The sequence below is a fragment of the Salvia hispanica genome, chromosome 1 (assembly GCF_023119035.1).
Source record: "Salvia hispanica cultivar TCC Black 2014 chromosome 1, UniMelb_Shisp_WGS_1.0, whole genome shotgun sequence".
NCBI classification, from domain to species: Eukaryota; Viridiplantae; Streptophyta; class Magnoliopsida; order Lamiales; family Lamiaceae; genus Salvia; species Salvia hispanica.
The window spans coordinates 23,446,741-23,462,119 of record NC_062965.1 but is presented as its reverse complement, the minus strand read 5'-3'; the positions used below and the strand labels follow the sequence as shown (position 1 = coordinate 23,462,119).

The 15,379-nt window shown below is 35.3% G+C and overlaps 3 protein-coding genes and 1 long non-coding RNA gene across 4 annotated transcripts; 3 read left to right on the top strand and 1 right to left on the bottom strand.

Moving 5' to 3' along the window:
* The first annotated feature begins 925 nt into the window (after positions 1–925).
* LOC125219964 lies at positions 926–1,973 on the top strand. The gene is made up of 2 exons (XR_007176268.1): positions 926–1,007; positions 1,249–1,973. It is a non-coding gene; the product is annotated as an uncharacterized LOC125219964 (long non-coding RNA).
* A 687-nt stretch (positions 1,974–2,660) lies between these two features.
* Positions 2,661–3,844, bottom strand: LOC125191085 (receptor-like protein Cf-9 homolog). The gene is made up of 3 exons (XM_048088549.1): positions 3,325–3,844; positions 3,053–3,208; positions 2,661–2,950 (listed from the first exon to the last, which is right to left on the bottom strand). The coding sequence occupies exons 1-3, from the start codon at positions 3,842–3,844 to the stop codon at positions 2,661–2,663; spliced, it is 966 nt and encodes a 321-aa protein (XP_047944506.1).
* A 7-nt stretch (positions 3,845–3,851) lies between these two features.
* On the top strand, positions 3,852–8,765 carry LOC125191077 (receptor-like protein 35). The gene is made up of 3 exons (XM_048088542.1): positions 3,852–3,861; positions 6,583–7,542; positions 7,702–8,765. The coding sequence occupies exons 1-3, from the start codon at positions 3,852–3,854 to the stop codon at positions 8,763–8,765; spliced, it is 2,034 nt and encodes a 677-aa protein (XP_047944499.1).
* A 4,782-nt stretch (positions 8,766–13,547) lies between these two features.
* On the top strand, positions 13,548–14,153 carry LOC125191069 (receptor like protein 26-like). Its single transcript, XM_048088532.1, has one exon. The coding sequence runs from the start codon at positions 13,548–13,550 to the stop codon at positions 14,151–14,153; it is 606 nt and encodes a 201-aa protein (XP_047944489.1).
* Positions 14,154–15,379: the final 1,226 nt, after the last annotated feature.

The window sequence follows — 15,379 nt, the reverse complement described above, 5'->3', positions numbered from 1 at the left end:
CATGATGTTATGCTTCCTATATTCTTATTTAGCTCAGAGGACTTCAATTCTTCATTTTTCCATTTTTGTCATAGTTGATTTATTATTCCATTTTCTATCTTTCTTTGATATTGGACTAATCATTGGCTTGTTATTTTATTCGAAGTACGTTTGGATTTGATTTCGTTTTTATTTGTTTTAGAGTTATTGAAATTTGATTAATCCTGATGTATTATCTACTTATGGATCAGTTTTAAATATATTATTTCCTCCATCAGTGAAAAAATGTTTTAGGTATGTGGATCACACTCAACCAAATAATTACTCACGTCTTATTGTAAAATCAGTATATAAATTTGAGCCCACATTTCATTAACTCAATTCTCCATTTTACTTTATAAAGTTAAACAATTTCTTAAAATCCATGTCAAGTCAAAATGGAACTATAAATGGCGAACGGAAGGAAGAATTGTGATTGAATATTTTCCATTGTCGTTAGTCATGATGACTAACTAACAATTGGGGCATGACACCTATATTGTGGAAAGTAAATGTTTGAAGGTAATGTTTTCTTGACATTAAACGGCCAAGGTTTACAAATGGGGCACGATCAATATATACAATTTGACTTATACAGGGGACTCCATTTTTTTAAAGGTAAATAGCCATATCAAAATCTGGTATATTCCATAAAATTTGAAATCCGCTAATTAAATAACAAAATTTCAATTTTTCTGCTTTATTCCACCTTGAAATCTCAATTTACATCGACATAAATGTCCAAGCAAAGATCCACTCTAAAGATTAAAAAAAGGGCCATAATCTCAAAAGGAATCTCAAATCAAATAAAAAGGCCCAAAACTTCTTTCTTCTTCTTAACAAAATAGGCCCAACTGAATTATTTAAACAAAACAAACTGGAAGTGAGCCCAACTTCAGAGAATAAGATTGTGCCTTATCACATACAAGTCAGAAAAGCTGTGACCTCCTCTGCGCCACCAAACCGCCGTCGCCGGTCACCAACTCCATGTACGGTTGTTCCCTTTTAACATTTGTGCTTTAATAGATCTTTATTATTTTTTATTTGATCATAACATGTCACCATTTCATTATTTATCATTTTTCACATGACATCATAAGAGGCACTCCAACCGTTTGCCAAAATGCCCGACAAAGTCTGGTGTAGTCTAAGTGTTCTTCATACCATCAATGACAAAGATTACTCCATATTTTTTAAAACCTAATCTTCTCCTTCATCAAAATTGTTCAGCCATGGCTCATGCTGATAATTCAAAGTCCAACAATTCGGAGCAGCGACCCTATCTTCGGCTCGATCCTCCGAAATTCAACGGAGACGACCCATGGGGATGGACTTTCAAGGTTGACATGTATTTCGACTATTACGGAATGTCGGAAGAGCATCGTCTACACTTTGTCGGACTACTCTTCGAGCAGCCGGCGCTGGATTGGCTCATTTACCGAAAAAAAACACAATTAGCTGAAATCATGGCCTGGTTTCATGGAGGCGGTGAAAGAGAGGTTTGATCCAACATATCATGACAATCACTTAGGGAAACTCTGCAAGCTGCAGCAACTCAACACGGTGATGGAATATCAGACCGAGTTCGAGAGGCTTTTGGTCAAGATTAAGGGTGCATCGCTATCGGAGAGTCACCTTGTCTCCATATGTGAATCGGGCTTCAAAGATGCTATTCGATGGGAACTACACTTGCGAAAGCCGTCGTCCTTGTGTGAAATGTTTGCGCCTGCGCGCGAATTCGAGAAGATGTACGATGAAGGCTTCAAGTGAGAGAGGTATGTTTTGGTTGTTTTATTTGTTTTGAGTTGAATTTTGTGGGGATTGAATATATTTGCAGTTGTTTCCAATTATAATTAGAAGTTGAAGTTGGATATAATTCTTATAAGATTGAATTTATCTTTTTGTTTCAATTTGTAATAGGATTTTTGTTGTCTAGGCTTTATTGTTAGTTTGAATGAGGTCCTTTTTGATTTTTTATTAAATAGAAGATTTAGAAACTTTAGTTTTTGTATGTGTTAGGCTTCGTTTCCCTCATATGTTCGGTTATTATTTAGAGCGACTAGGCAACATTTGGTATCAGAGATGTAGACATGGTGATTGTGGTATGCGTGGTAGGAGACAAGGAGAGGACCCCTGATAAACTCATGTTTTGATAGGTGAAGTTTACTCAATTTAAATCCTATAGTTTTTGACCAATTATATGACTTTTAGGAGTTTAATGAGTTTGTTTAGAACGTGCTAAGAATATAGGTGAAACGGGCATGAAAAGGCAAGAATACGTGAGTCATATTAGTCCACATTAAAGTTTAACAGAAGTGGCTAGTATTGTTAGAATCATCATCAAGTTCTGAACAATTACTTCTGATATTTCTGTTTAAGAGAAACAAAATATCAGAGTTATATTTTGGTCCAAAGTCTAAGACATACGATTAGAAAACAATTTTGAGCATTGAAATATTTGAGTTTTTAGCATCTGTGCAGATTGCATGCAAGGGTTGCTTGTACAATTTTATGAACAAAAGTAGCCTAACTTAGAAATACAACATTGCACAATTTAAGATGCATTATTTGCAAAACATCATAGACACAACCAGCTAGTGTTCCAAATGAAACTCAAGAAAAGCACAATTGTTTGTCTTGAATCACCTTCTCCTTATTGTTGCTTTTGCTCTATTTCTTCTCTTCATCTTACTATTACTATATCCAGCCCCAAAAAAGAAGTCCACTAACCATCTTGGCCTTCTTATAATCATGTAACCAACTCCAATTCCAACCACAAATCCACATCCATACCCTAACATGACACATCGCCAACCAAATCCATCTATAAATCCTGACTCATCATCATCATCTTCTTGTGGAGGAAACACTGATTTTCCATCAGTTGTTTCACATTGCTTTGCCAATGGAACTCCACACAATCCCAAGTTTCCTATGTATGAATCATTCTGAAACGTAGAAAACTGCTTAGATTGTGGTATTGGCCCCACAAAATTATTCATTGATAGGTTTAATTTCGAAAGAAACGTCAAACCTGTCAGATCACTTGGAATTTTTCCACTCAATCTGCTCCATGACAAATCCAATGACTCAAGAATACTTATATTCCCAAGAGACACAGGAATCTCTCCCGTGAGAGTATTACTGGACAAATTCAAGTATCTAAGAGAATTAAGATTGCCGATGGAAACTGGAATATTCCCGGAAAATCTATTGGAAGATAAGTCAATCATTGTAAACGTATCTAACAATCTTTTCAATTCCTGATCCAAACGCGTGTCAGATTATCCTTGGCATCTATCATACCTTCACAATTCTTGAAATATCTATCAGGTAAATAGCCAACAAATGCATTTCTTGATATATCCAAGACTTGCAACTTTGGAAACGGATGCTCGGTCTTTGAAGCCTCCAACATAGTACTATTCAACTTGTTAGACATCAAGACGAGGACGCGAAGTTGAGGGAATGCTTCCATCCAGAAAGGAAATGCACCTCGTATTTCATTATCACCAAAATCAATGCTTTCCAGGCGTTGGCAGTTGATTAGGGAATGTGTTATTCCTTCCAACTTATTGCCATACAGAATAAGGGACTGAAGACTGCAACCTTTTGCAAATGTGGATTGAAGGGCTGTGATTTGGTTTTGACCTAAATTAAGAGCCAACAATGAACTATTGAAGTTTCCCAAGCACTTTGGAATCTGTCCTTCCAAATGATTGTCTGCTAAATGGAGGAGTGTCAGTAATCTCAAGTCGCAAATGGATGATGGAATCTCTCCAATTAGTTTGTTATGAGGGAGTACTAAATAATCCAGCTCTGACATATTCCCAATGGCGGAAGGTATTGGACCTGAAAATTGATTTTGAACAGGGATCAAGAATGACATATTGACATATGAGAGAGAGAGAGAGTATGATACCATTTAAATTATTGTCGTGAAGCCATAACTCAATGAGGTGTTTCAGGTTTCCAATTTCTTTTGGAATTGTACCTACGTACTCGTACAAATTTTGAAATGACAATCATAACATCCAATGAGTTAGTACAACTTTGTATCCAAAAATATCCCACAATAAGAGTCATATTTTGTCATTTCGATTCATCCCACAATAAGAGTCTTATTTCACTTTTACCATAAATGGTAAGTACGCCCTGCATTCCACCACTTATTTCACCCACATTTTATTATAAAACTAATATATATAAGTGAGACTCATATTCTACTAACTTAATCAACCTACTTTTCTTTATATTTCTTAAAACCCGTGTCAAAACTAAATAAGACTCTACTATTGCGGGACGGAGGGAGTACTTTATATAACTCTGTGGAACAATGAAAGAGAAAATATCATACCGCTTAATGTATTATTGGAAAGCCGTAAGTAGGAAAGAGATGTCTTGTTCCCAATTTCCTTCGGTATAGATCCATTTATTAGAATATTGTGTTGCAACTGCAGCTCCCATAAATTAAAAATGCGACCTATCTCTTTTGGTATAGGACCTGCGAGAATATACAAAAAACATTGTGCAAGCTTTATAAACATAGGAATGGCCCCTTGAGACAAGATAATGATTTAGTTATAACTAATAAACTTTAATTTTCATTTATACCGAGTTAACATCAATATACCTGATTGATCCGATGGATGACACATGGTAGTAGTTACTCCCACCTTTCCATATTAATTGAGTAAATTTTCTATCTTGAGAAGTTCCAAGATAATTGAGTTTCTATTTTTGGAAAAAAGTAACATTCTCTTTAACTTTATTCTCTCTCACTTTATTTACCATCCGTTTAACACATTATTCTTAAACTCTGACTAAAAAAAGTGGCTCTATTAATAAGGAATGGAAGGAGTATCATATTATGGGAAAATGTGACGCATTCATGTTGACACAAAATTGAACGACTTAAACTAGTTTTAGTAGCAACAACAGCAATAAAACTTTACAATAAAGTAAGTCATGAAGGGTTGGGGTCGTACCACTTAAAGCATTATAGGAAAGGTATACACCAACCATGGCTGTCAAGTTCTCAAGTTCCCAAGTTCTCTTGGCACTGAACCACTAATGTTGTTGCAACACATGCTTAATCGCTCGAAATTAGTAAGATGATCAATCTCTTTTGGAATTTCACCTATAGGATTACGATAGAAATCATAAACTTAGCTCAAATTAAGCATCAACAAGTGATTTGCTCATACCGGTTAGATTATTATATTCAAGGCCTATTCTGAGAAGGGATGTCATGTTTCCAATTTGTGGTGATAATGATCCACTTAGTTCATTGGAAGCAAAGTCAACATATTGCAAGGATGTCATGCCGAAAAGAGTTGCAGGCAATGAGCCTTTTAATTTGTTGGAACTCATGCCTAATCTTTTTAAATTTGTTAGACGACCAATCTCCTCTGGAATATCACCTACATGAATCAAATCCATATTATTTAGTACATGTTCATATAGCATTATAATATTTCAAATTATACTCCCTCCGTCCGCGAATAGGAGTCTCATTTTTTTTCTGGCACGAGTTTTAAAAATGTTAAAAAAGTGGGTACACAAAAGTTAGTGAAATATGGGTCCACGTGTATATATTAGTTTTAAATGATATGTGAGCGGAGTGTGGTGCCTTTTTACCATTTTTGGTATTCTCTGTCTTACTTTTTCTCTTTAATTATGTTACTTTATTCCCTTTCCACTTTTCTAACAAAACCCCATTTCCTTAAATCCTGTGCCGAAAAGTTTGTGCTCGCTTATCTTGAAACAAAGGGAGTATTAAATTTGCCCAATGCAGTACACTAATATTTGGTGGTGTTCTAAATTTATCAAGATTAATCCTCGATTTAAACACACTAAGTACTACGTATAGTACTTTAATTAAATTCCCACAAGAAGAAATTATTTCTCTCGACAAAACAAATTACACTACACTAGTATGACTATTTAATCAACGTACGTACTTTCCATCACGCAATCAACAATAATTAGTCCCTTGGTGTTATGCCAAGTACTACAATAATTCATCATCACATCCATTTGATTACTTACTCAAGGTTCGTATTTCAAGTTCATACGAAACTAAAAGAACTCACGGGGCTCCAAAAATATTATTGGTGCGAATCCCAAAATATTCACTTCCTCACTCCGCGAGAAATTAAATATTATTTTTACAAAATTCCTTTAACTCACCATATCGCATTCATTAAAAAAAAATTTAATCTGAAAATTGTGAGCAAAAAGTTTATTTGTTATTATAAAGTTATCACCTAACGCCTTCTCAAAATAAACTATAAATGGTTTTAATAAAGTATTTGTAGTATTAGACCTCATGTGGTCTTAATATAAATGTAATATAGGAATAAATCACAAATTTGAATCATTGTATGTAAACAACTTTTAGTCATATCACCAATATAAGAGCTTGACTATTCCATGGAAAAGAATATGTGATTCAAATTAAAATCCTGTACAGAATGATGTCTCCCATTCAATCAACACGCCAAACTCTGCCGTGTTTTTTAGTCTTAACTTTTTATTTTGTTTATAGTTTTTACTCTTTAGTTTGCAATCAGTTTACCGGCGCCATTCCACCAGAGATTGGGCGCTTGACAGAGCTTCGATACCTGAGCCTCTCCATGAACCAGATGGTTGGAGAAATCCCATATCAGATTGGCAATATGAAGAAGGTGCGCTTCTTGGATTTGGGCTTCAATTACTTTGAAACTCCTGACTGGTCTCTATTTCCCACTTTCCCTTTCCTAACTCACCTTGATCTTGGTATCAATGAACTCACCTTGGAATTCCCACACTTCATAACCACATGTCTCAACCTTACTTTTCTTGACTTGTCTCAAAACGCCTTCACAGGCCAAATTCCTGAATCATTGTTCACCAATTTGGTCAAACTTGAATATCTTAACCTCACTAGAAATGGTTTTCAAGGCCCCCTGCCACCAAATATCACTAACCTCTCCAAGTTGAAGGATCTTCGCCTCGTCAGCAACTTTTTCTCTGGCAACATTCTTGATTCAGTAAGCCTTATTCCAAGCCTGCAAAATCTAGAGCTGTACAATAATTCATTTGTAGGAATAATCCCTCCTTCTATAGGCCTACTCACGAATCTCCGAACTCTAGGCCTTCAAATGAACAGATTCAATTCCTCCATTCCTCGAGAGCTCGGCCTATGTAACAAGCTGACCTACTTAGATTTATCCCAGAATTCACTCTCGGGGCCATTGCCGCCATCCTTTTCAAATCTGGGCAATTTATCTGAGTTGGGACTATCTGCTAATAGCCTGACTGGTGAAATATTGCCCCGTTTCATCATGAGTTGGAGAAAACTAATCTCACTACAAATTCAACACAATGAATTCAGCGGGGAACTTCCATCAGAAACAGGCTTGCTCACAAACCTAGACTATCTGTATCTCTCTAATAATTCGTTTTCAGGCAGCATCCCACCAGAGATAGGAAATCTACAAAATTTGTTGGAGCTGGACCTTTCAACCAATAACTTTTCAGGTGAAATACCGATAGAGTAGGAAAACAATGCCTTAGACATGTGCTCGTATTGTCTCTACTGCAAAATGTTACATATACAGATGATAGACATGTGCCTTTTTCCGATATAAATGTGTTTGATTTAAATCCTTGTTTATCTTTCAAATACATCTTTTGTAGGTGAGCTCCCATTCTCCGTCTGCAAGTTGTCTAGGCTTAGAATTCTTGTTCTCTCAAATAATACTTTGGAAGGAAGACTGCCACAGTGCTTTGGAAACTTGAGCAGATCTTTGACCATCTGTCATCTAAATGAAAATCAATTTAGTGGCCCCATTCCATCTACCTTTCTTAAGAATTGTAGTCTTATATCCATCAATTTGGGTAATAACAAATTCCACGGACGATTACCCAAATCCTTAGTCAATTGCCGAAATCTAAGGGGTCTCGACATTGGAAATGATAGTATACAGGACGAATTTCCCTTTTGGATGGAACGCCTACGCGAGCTTCGAGTGCTAGTGCTGAGGTCAAACAAGTTTGGTGGTAACATGTCGTTTCCTTCACGAACCAAGTTTCCGTTTCCTCGGTTGCAAGTTTTAGATGTATCCCATAATGAATTTCTAGGCTCTCTACCTCAAAGATATTTCAACAATTTCAATGCAATGATTGAGCCGGTAGAAAATGAATATGATGAGTTTCTAAGGTACGTGGAGATGAGGCTCAGCTTGAAAGGTCAGGATCAGTTAATTACGAGACTATTGGAAACCTTCACAACAATTGATCTTTCCTCCAATAGATTCTCTGGGAGTATTCCACCCTCCATAGGAAATCTTAAGATTCTCAAATACTTGAACCTATCACACAATAGCCTCACAGGACATATACCTTCATCTCTTGGAAACTTGAGTGATCTCGAATCGTTGGATCTGTCAACAAACAAATTGGATGGTAAAATTCCAAGTGAATTGACAAGGTTGACATTTCTTGCGAAATTTAACCTTTCAATGAACAATCTTGTTGGACAAATACCACAAACAAAACAGTTTTCCACATTCGAGAATGATTCATACATTGGAAACTTGGCATTGTGTGGACTTCCATTGACAAAAAAATGCAAAGAGGATGATGGGCAGTCGATGCAGCCTGCAGAAGAAGATGATGATGAATATGAATATGAATTCATAGATGGATTTGGTTGGCGATGTGTTGTAATTGGATACAGAAGTGGTTTCATAGTTGGGTGATTATAAGAAGTGGAAGGCCATTATGGTTAGTGGAATTCTTTTTTGGAGTTGGATATAAATATAAGAAGAAGAAGAAGAGACGCAACCGAGCTGCACCGACACGCAGGGGAAGTTAATTCAGTTGTGCGATTTCTTGAATTGCTGCTTATGTTTGAGTTGTGTTTTGTATTTCTTTTTACCTTTATAATTTCTACTTCTGTCGTTTCGCTTAGTATCTATAATAAATAAATTCAGGTATGAAGCTACAGTGTGTTCTAAATTTTGTAAAAAATAACCTATCCTGCAGAAAATAGTTGATGGCTAAAATTATAAAAAAAAAATTAATTTACTCCCTTAATTAATAACCAATGGTCATGTTTTTCCATTTGTAGTTTGATTCCTTTTCTAACGAGGTTTATTTCATTTTCTATCAATAATGACTAAGAGAATGGGAAATAAGATATGAGTTAAAATAAAGCACGACACAGAATAAACCGAAAGAGATTTAATACTTCATCCGTCCCACAATAAGGTCAGGATGATTTTATTTAATTGCTACTTTCTCAACTTATATTATTATTTTGTCTTAGGCTCATAGCCTTATTACTCATCAAATCAATACTGATTACTGATTATTTTGTATGGGACTAAGTTCTTTTTTGTGTAGGTAAATGAGTTATAATTTCCCATTAAAAATTATTGAGTATAAATATAGGAATTAATTTTCAAAATGTATGAATGGGAAATAAGATATGAATGTCCCAAAATTAAAACAAGAGATGAATTATCTTAAATTATTAGGATTTTAAGATGAGCCCAATGCGACATTATATGAATTTGTGCTTAAGTCAAAGTCCATTCTCTTACTGTTATGCAAGGGACTGTTCGTGGTCCAATTATGGCTACTCAAAAACGATATTATATGCCTTGTGAATAGTCTCTGTCTCTTTTTCCTCTAAAATTTACTCATTTCACATAATTTTGCAAAATAATTGGACCACCACTCCTCTGCAATTGGAAGCTGACTAAAGTAGCCAGTTTTTTTTTCATTATTAAAGTTGAGACTTCTGTGCTCAAACTTCAAACACATTTATGTATTTATTGTAATCTAATTATATGGATTTTATCTTATTCATAAAATCATTATTTTATAGCTTATACGTTGCATGCAGAAAATAAATTCACGGTTAATCACTTGCACATACAAGTCAAAAAGTTAGGTTGATTAGAGAAGCTTCCCATTAATGAGACACCAAATATGACTTTATTTGATTTAGTTCCTGAAATTGACTTTTAATCTGACTTATAGAGGAGATTGTTATATTGTTAATTCAATATTTAATTGCTAACTGTAACTAAATACTAGTCATTAGATATCAAATCAACGGCCTAGATCATCAACTCCAAAATGTCAATACAATAAAAAAAAACGTCAATAAGGATATTAAGGTCAATTTACAACAAATTGGTTGTAACTAACTTTTGAAAAATATCTCATAACTTTGAAATGCATATAACTTTCTCGATTTAAATATCCGATTTCACGGCAACTTGATTGGACATAATGAAGAAGAACAAGGATGATTATGTTGTGCATACTTATAATGTCAAGTAGAATATTTATTAAAGGATAAATAAAAAATAAAAGTAAGATAATTTAATGACAATAAAGAGAATAATTATCAGTGGTGGATCATGAAGTTTGGCAAAGACTTCGTATGCAAAGTCGTCAATTCAACTTATTGGAAAAAAGTTGCATTAATTTCTCTTGAAAAATTAGTTGTTTCTCATTTATGTCTTTTTATAATAATACAGAGAAGACTTGGTCTTTTTTATATTTTTATATAAGGGAAAATTAGAAAAAATAAATTAGTAGGTGTTTAATTTAACTGAGATTTTTTAATAAATTCAAAAACACTATTTTTAATGGTTTATATAATTTCAAAAAGTATTTAAAAAATAATATTCAAAATAAGTTCTTAGTTTTCATAATCAGTTTACAAAAATTATTTCTTTATATTTGTTTTTTTCAATTCATTCTTCCTAATTCATCTATATCTTCAATTTCGATCATGATCTATTGAATTCACAATATTCTCTCTTAATTTATAATGGGCTTACAATTGGGCCTCTAATATTGAATTCGATTTTTGTTGAATGAAAATAATCCTATCTATCTATACATATATAAAAGGCGAGTTTTGGCCATCATTTTAAATATTAATGAATTTTGTGTAAAATTTTTAATATTAATAAGTTGTGGACCTTTAGAATATTTATACCATGTCTAAAGAAACGAGAAAAGAAAGATTTCCGATTTCTGGTGGGATGGTTCCAACAAGACCCATGTTCGATATGTTCAACTTAGTCACCCTATTAAGTAGAAAATCACAAGTAATTCCGATTCAACTGCAGACACTGGCTTCAGTGCTCCAATTTTTTGTCAATATATTTTGTGGATCGGAAGAGAATTGTGATTTTAATGCAAGAAGTGAAGAAAGATCGGTATTGATATCGGCGGCTAAGCTATAATACATCAAATAGTGAACTGACAAGAGTAAAGTAGAGAGGAGAAAATGAGAAGAGTTTACCATTTTTTATTTGATTTCGATTGTAGTATTTTGTGATTGAGCTACGATGTATATACATGTATGTGTGTAGGATATTTATTATATGGAGATTGTAACAAATATGAAAGCATTACGTAAAGTCAAAGCCATGATATAACGTTGTATATATCTGATTATTGATGATGCCGCGGCGGCTTCATAATTGATTACATTTCTAGAATTATTTATTAAGTCAATGAGAGTGTTAAAAGTATGTTTCCACCAATTGTTTTTTGACTTTTTCATGAACGATCTCATCAGATTTTGTCAAAGATCGTATTGTAAGAGATTGAATTAGATAGATACCACTAGTCTCGGTTATCACCTTCTCTAAATATGACGATTTCTAGTGTTTAAGTCAAACAATATGAATGTTGACATCTTTAATATTTTTATGATAACTGAAGTGACATTTAACAAGTTGACAAAATATTTAAACACGCAAAAGCGATGTAATCTTTTTTTTTCATTTTATTAGTTGCATTTATTAATCTTTATACTACTTTTTATATTTTTGTTAATTTCCATTATTTGAATAAAATGTTTGATAAAATGCTACATGATGTCATGCCCGGAAAGTTATACTCCATCGTCCCACAAGAATATGCGCTTTTTCTTCTTTAGTTCGTCCCACAATAATATACACTTTCTAAATTTGGAAAGTCTTTTCTCTCTAATGAGAGGGACATATTCTCCACTAACAATACTTTAATTACTTTTTCTCTCTTACTTTACCAATTTTACATTAAAATCTGTGACGAACCCAAAGTGCATAGTCTTTGGAGACGGAGAGAGTATATATTTCGGAAATATATCCGAGAAAAAATAGATTAAATTCATCGAAGAGAACAAACTAGATTCTCCATTATCTTTCTTAAGTCAAATTAGTTGTTATTTTTTAGGAATGTTATTAGTGGTGTAGTTAGTGTGTTAGTAGTTTAGCGGCTTATGCAGGTCGTGTTTAGTGGATAGCTACTAAATTTTTATCTGTATAAAAAATTGGGTCATTATCATCGATTGGATATTCAAGTTCTTTGATTCGGCCATCTGCTTCTTCAAGAGTGTGAGATTTGTGAGTTTGAAACAACACAAACAATTGAGAAAAACGCAGCTGATGTGATTTGCGCGTTTTGACGAGAAGTTCGTCGTATCAATCGATTGACAACACACACAAACGAACAGAAACAGAATTTAGCATCAAACGGCTTCGATTCAACAAACCATCAAACACCTGATGTGCAAGAAGAGTGAGGGATAGATTTTGATCAAAACGGCAGCTGATGTGTTTTGTTCAATAGCTGCGTAGGATTAGCTTCGGTTCGGTAACTAAACCACACACAAGCTACTGCTATTCAGATCCAAGGAATTCACCGAAGCAATAGATCGAACAGCTTGCATTCATTCCTTCAGTTAGTTTTTAAAAAATAGTATACACATACGTTTTTGTATATTTAATTGGATATTTTATAGGAATATTATAAAGTCTTTCTTGTAAAATATTTATGTATTAAATCAACCGACAATAATTACATACAACCCCTAATCTCCAACCCTACGGCCATCGGAATTCCATATTTCCGTCGTCTAATTCAGCTTTACTCGCCGGAGTTTACAGAATCCGTGATCTTAGAGCAAGTGCGAAATCCCTCGAGGTTATTCCCTGATATCTCAATTTCTCATTTTGCTTCAATCGTCAATGAAAAAATTCAATGCTGTATGTGTGGAAGAATGTGTTTTAGGAATTTTTATACTGCTAGATTTATACCGTGACAATAATGTTTTAAGCGGTAAGATTTCGTAAATGACTGATTAGAAACTTGATAAGTAAAATATAGAGGATAAGTTAAAATCTTACTACTATGAATATATACAATTGTCCATGCAAAATACAGACATATGCTTATAATCAGTAAATTATTCCATGATGCTAATATGTTATGCATGTGCATTTTTAGATGAAAGAAATTTAAATTATATCCATGTTTATAATTTGAATAAATTGTTTAAAGGTCCAATACCATCCACCATTGGAAATCAATCAAGTTTGGTGGAATTATTGCTCTCTTCCAACAAATTTGAGGGTGAGCTCCCATCCTCCATCTGCAACTTGACTTCATGGTTTGAGATACTTATTGTCTCAAACAATACTTTGGAAGGAACAATTCCTCAATGCTTTGGAAACTTTAGCCAGTATATGAAGATCTTTCATTTAAACGCGAATAAGTTTAGCGGTCTACTTCCATCAACATTTAGCAATGATTGTCGGCTCGTGTCCATCAATTTGGGAACCAACAAATTGGAAGGACGATTACCTAGATCCTTAAACAACTGCCAATATCTAAAGGGCCTTGACATTGGAAATAATAGAATACAAGATGAATTTCCATTTTGGATGGAAGGTCTTCCCGAGCTTCGAGTTCTAGTGTTGAGGTCTAACAAGTTTGGTGGTAACATGTCACGTCCTTCATCAAACAAGATTCTATTTCCTATGTTGCAAGTTTTAGATGTATCCAATAATGAACTTGTGGGCTCTCTGCCTCAAACATATTTCAAGAATTTCAAAGCAATGACAGAGGCAATAGGAATAGATTATGACAGCTTTCTAGCAAATCTGGAGATGAAGCTTACCTTGAAAGGTCAGGATCAATTATTGAATAGACTATTGGAAACCTTTACGTCAATAGATCTGTCATCCAATAGATTCTCTGGAATTATTCCAACTTCCACAGAGAAACTTAAGATTCTCAAATACTTGAACTTGTCCCACAAGGACATATACCTTCATCTCTTGGTAACATGAGTGAACTCGAATCGTTAGACTTGTCAACAAACAAATTGGAAGGGGAAATTCCAAGTGTATTGACGGGGTTGACATTTCTTTCGAGATTGAACCTTTCAATGAACAATCTTGTTGGGAAAATACCTCGATCTAATCAGTTCTCCACATTTGAGAATGATTCATATATGGGAAACTTGGGATTGTGTGGACTTCCGTTGACAAGAAAATGCAAAGAGGATGATGGGAAACTGAAAAGGAAATTAGCCGAGTCGAGGAGGCCTCTTTCCGCAAGACGAGATACGCCCCGGTAGTGCTCTTCGGATTGGCGTTTCGTCCCCAAAGATAAAACGGCTACGTCTCTGATGAAGAAGCCGCTATCAGCAAAACTCCGGCGAACTGGATGGAGGAGGGGACAGAGCTTCGACAGAAAAGCAATGCAGAGAGAGAGAGAGAGAGCTTATGATGCAGAATGCTTTGTAGTGTTTGATGTGTATAGAATGCATGGAATGACTAGCCTATTTATAGGCTCGGTCCACTGCAGGGGGTCAACGGCCATAATGGCCGTCATTAAAGCTAGACCGTAACGGTCGTCGGTTACGAGCTGTAACGTTCGGGCGTTACAAGCCGTTACGCGCTCAGAGCTAGAGAGACTGAGTCTAGAAGCTTCTAGATTCGTTCACGACGTGGACTATCACGTGTCAGCCACGTTGGCTTACCGCGTCATACTGACGAGGTGGCATCCCGCTTGGCTCGCTGACGTGGAAACGGTGGTGGTCTTAAAAGAACTAGACCCACTAGACTTGGGCCAAGCCCGCAACTAGGCCCAGGCAACTAGGCCCAAGCACCAAGCCCACGACCAGGCCCAAAGACCACCCAAAGACCAAGATCCAAGAACAAGGACACGGGCACGGGCACGAGCACGGGCGCGGGCTCGAGCTCGAGGCTCGAGGCTCGCGGCACGCGGCTCGCGGCGGGGCGGGCGGCGCGCGTGTACGCGCGCGTGTGGGCTCTTACAGCCCATCTTAGTCCACTATAATTATTACATGTAATAATCCTTCTTATTAAATACTAGTTTAATAAGGTTGAAACTTTCAATGTGGGATAATTAACTCTCTTAATTATTCTCTAATCTCCTCTCATAGCTCATTAAGTTTGCAATTTTTGCACAACTTTAAACAATTATTTCTCACTCATCGGGAATCGGATTTGAGAAAATAAATATACCACGGTCATCTACTCCGAACGTA

Excerpts from the sequence above, each read along its gene's own strand:
- LOC125191085 (XM_048088549.1), bottom strand. The coding sequence starts at position 3,844 with ATGTCAGAGCTGGATTATTTAGTACTCCCTCATAACAAACTAATTGGA. Across the intron at positions 3,209-3,324 it reads ATATTTCAAGAATTGTGAAG|TTTCCATCGGCAATCTTAAT; the intron begins GTATGATAGATG and ends GGAATATTCCAG. Across the intron at positions 2,951-3,052 it reads AATTCCAAGTGATCTGACAG|GAAACTTGGGATTGTGTGGA; the intron begins GTTTGACGTTTC and ends ATTCATACATAG.
- LOC125191077 (XM_048088542.1), top strand. Across the intron at positions 7,543-7,701 it reads TTCAACCAATAACTTTTCAG|GTGAGCTCCCATTCTCCGTC; the intron begins GTGAAATACCGA and ends CATCTTTTGTAG.
- LOC125191069 (XM_048088532.1), top strand. The coding sequence starts at position 13,548 with ATGAAGATCTTTCATTTAAACGCGAATAAGTTTAGCGGTCTACTTCCA.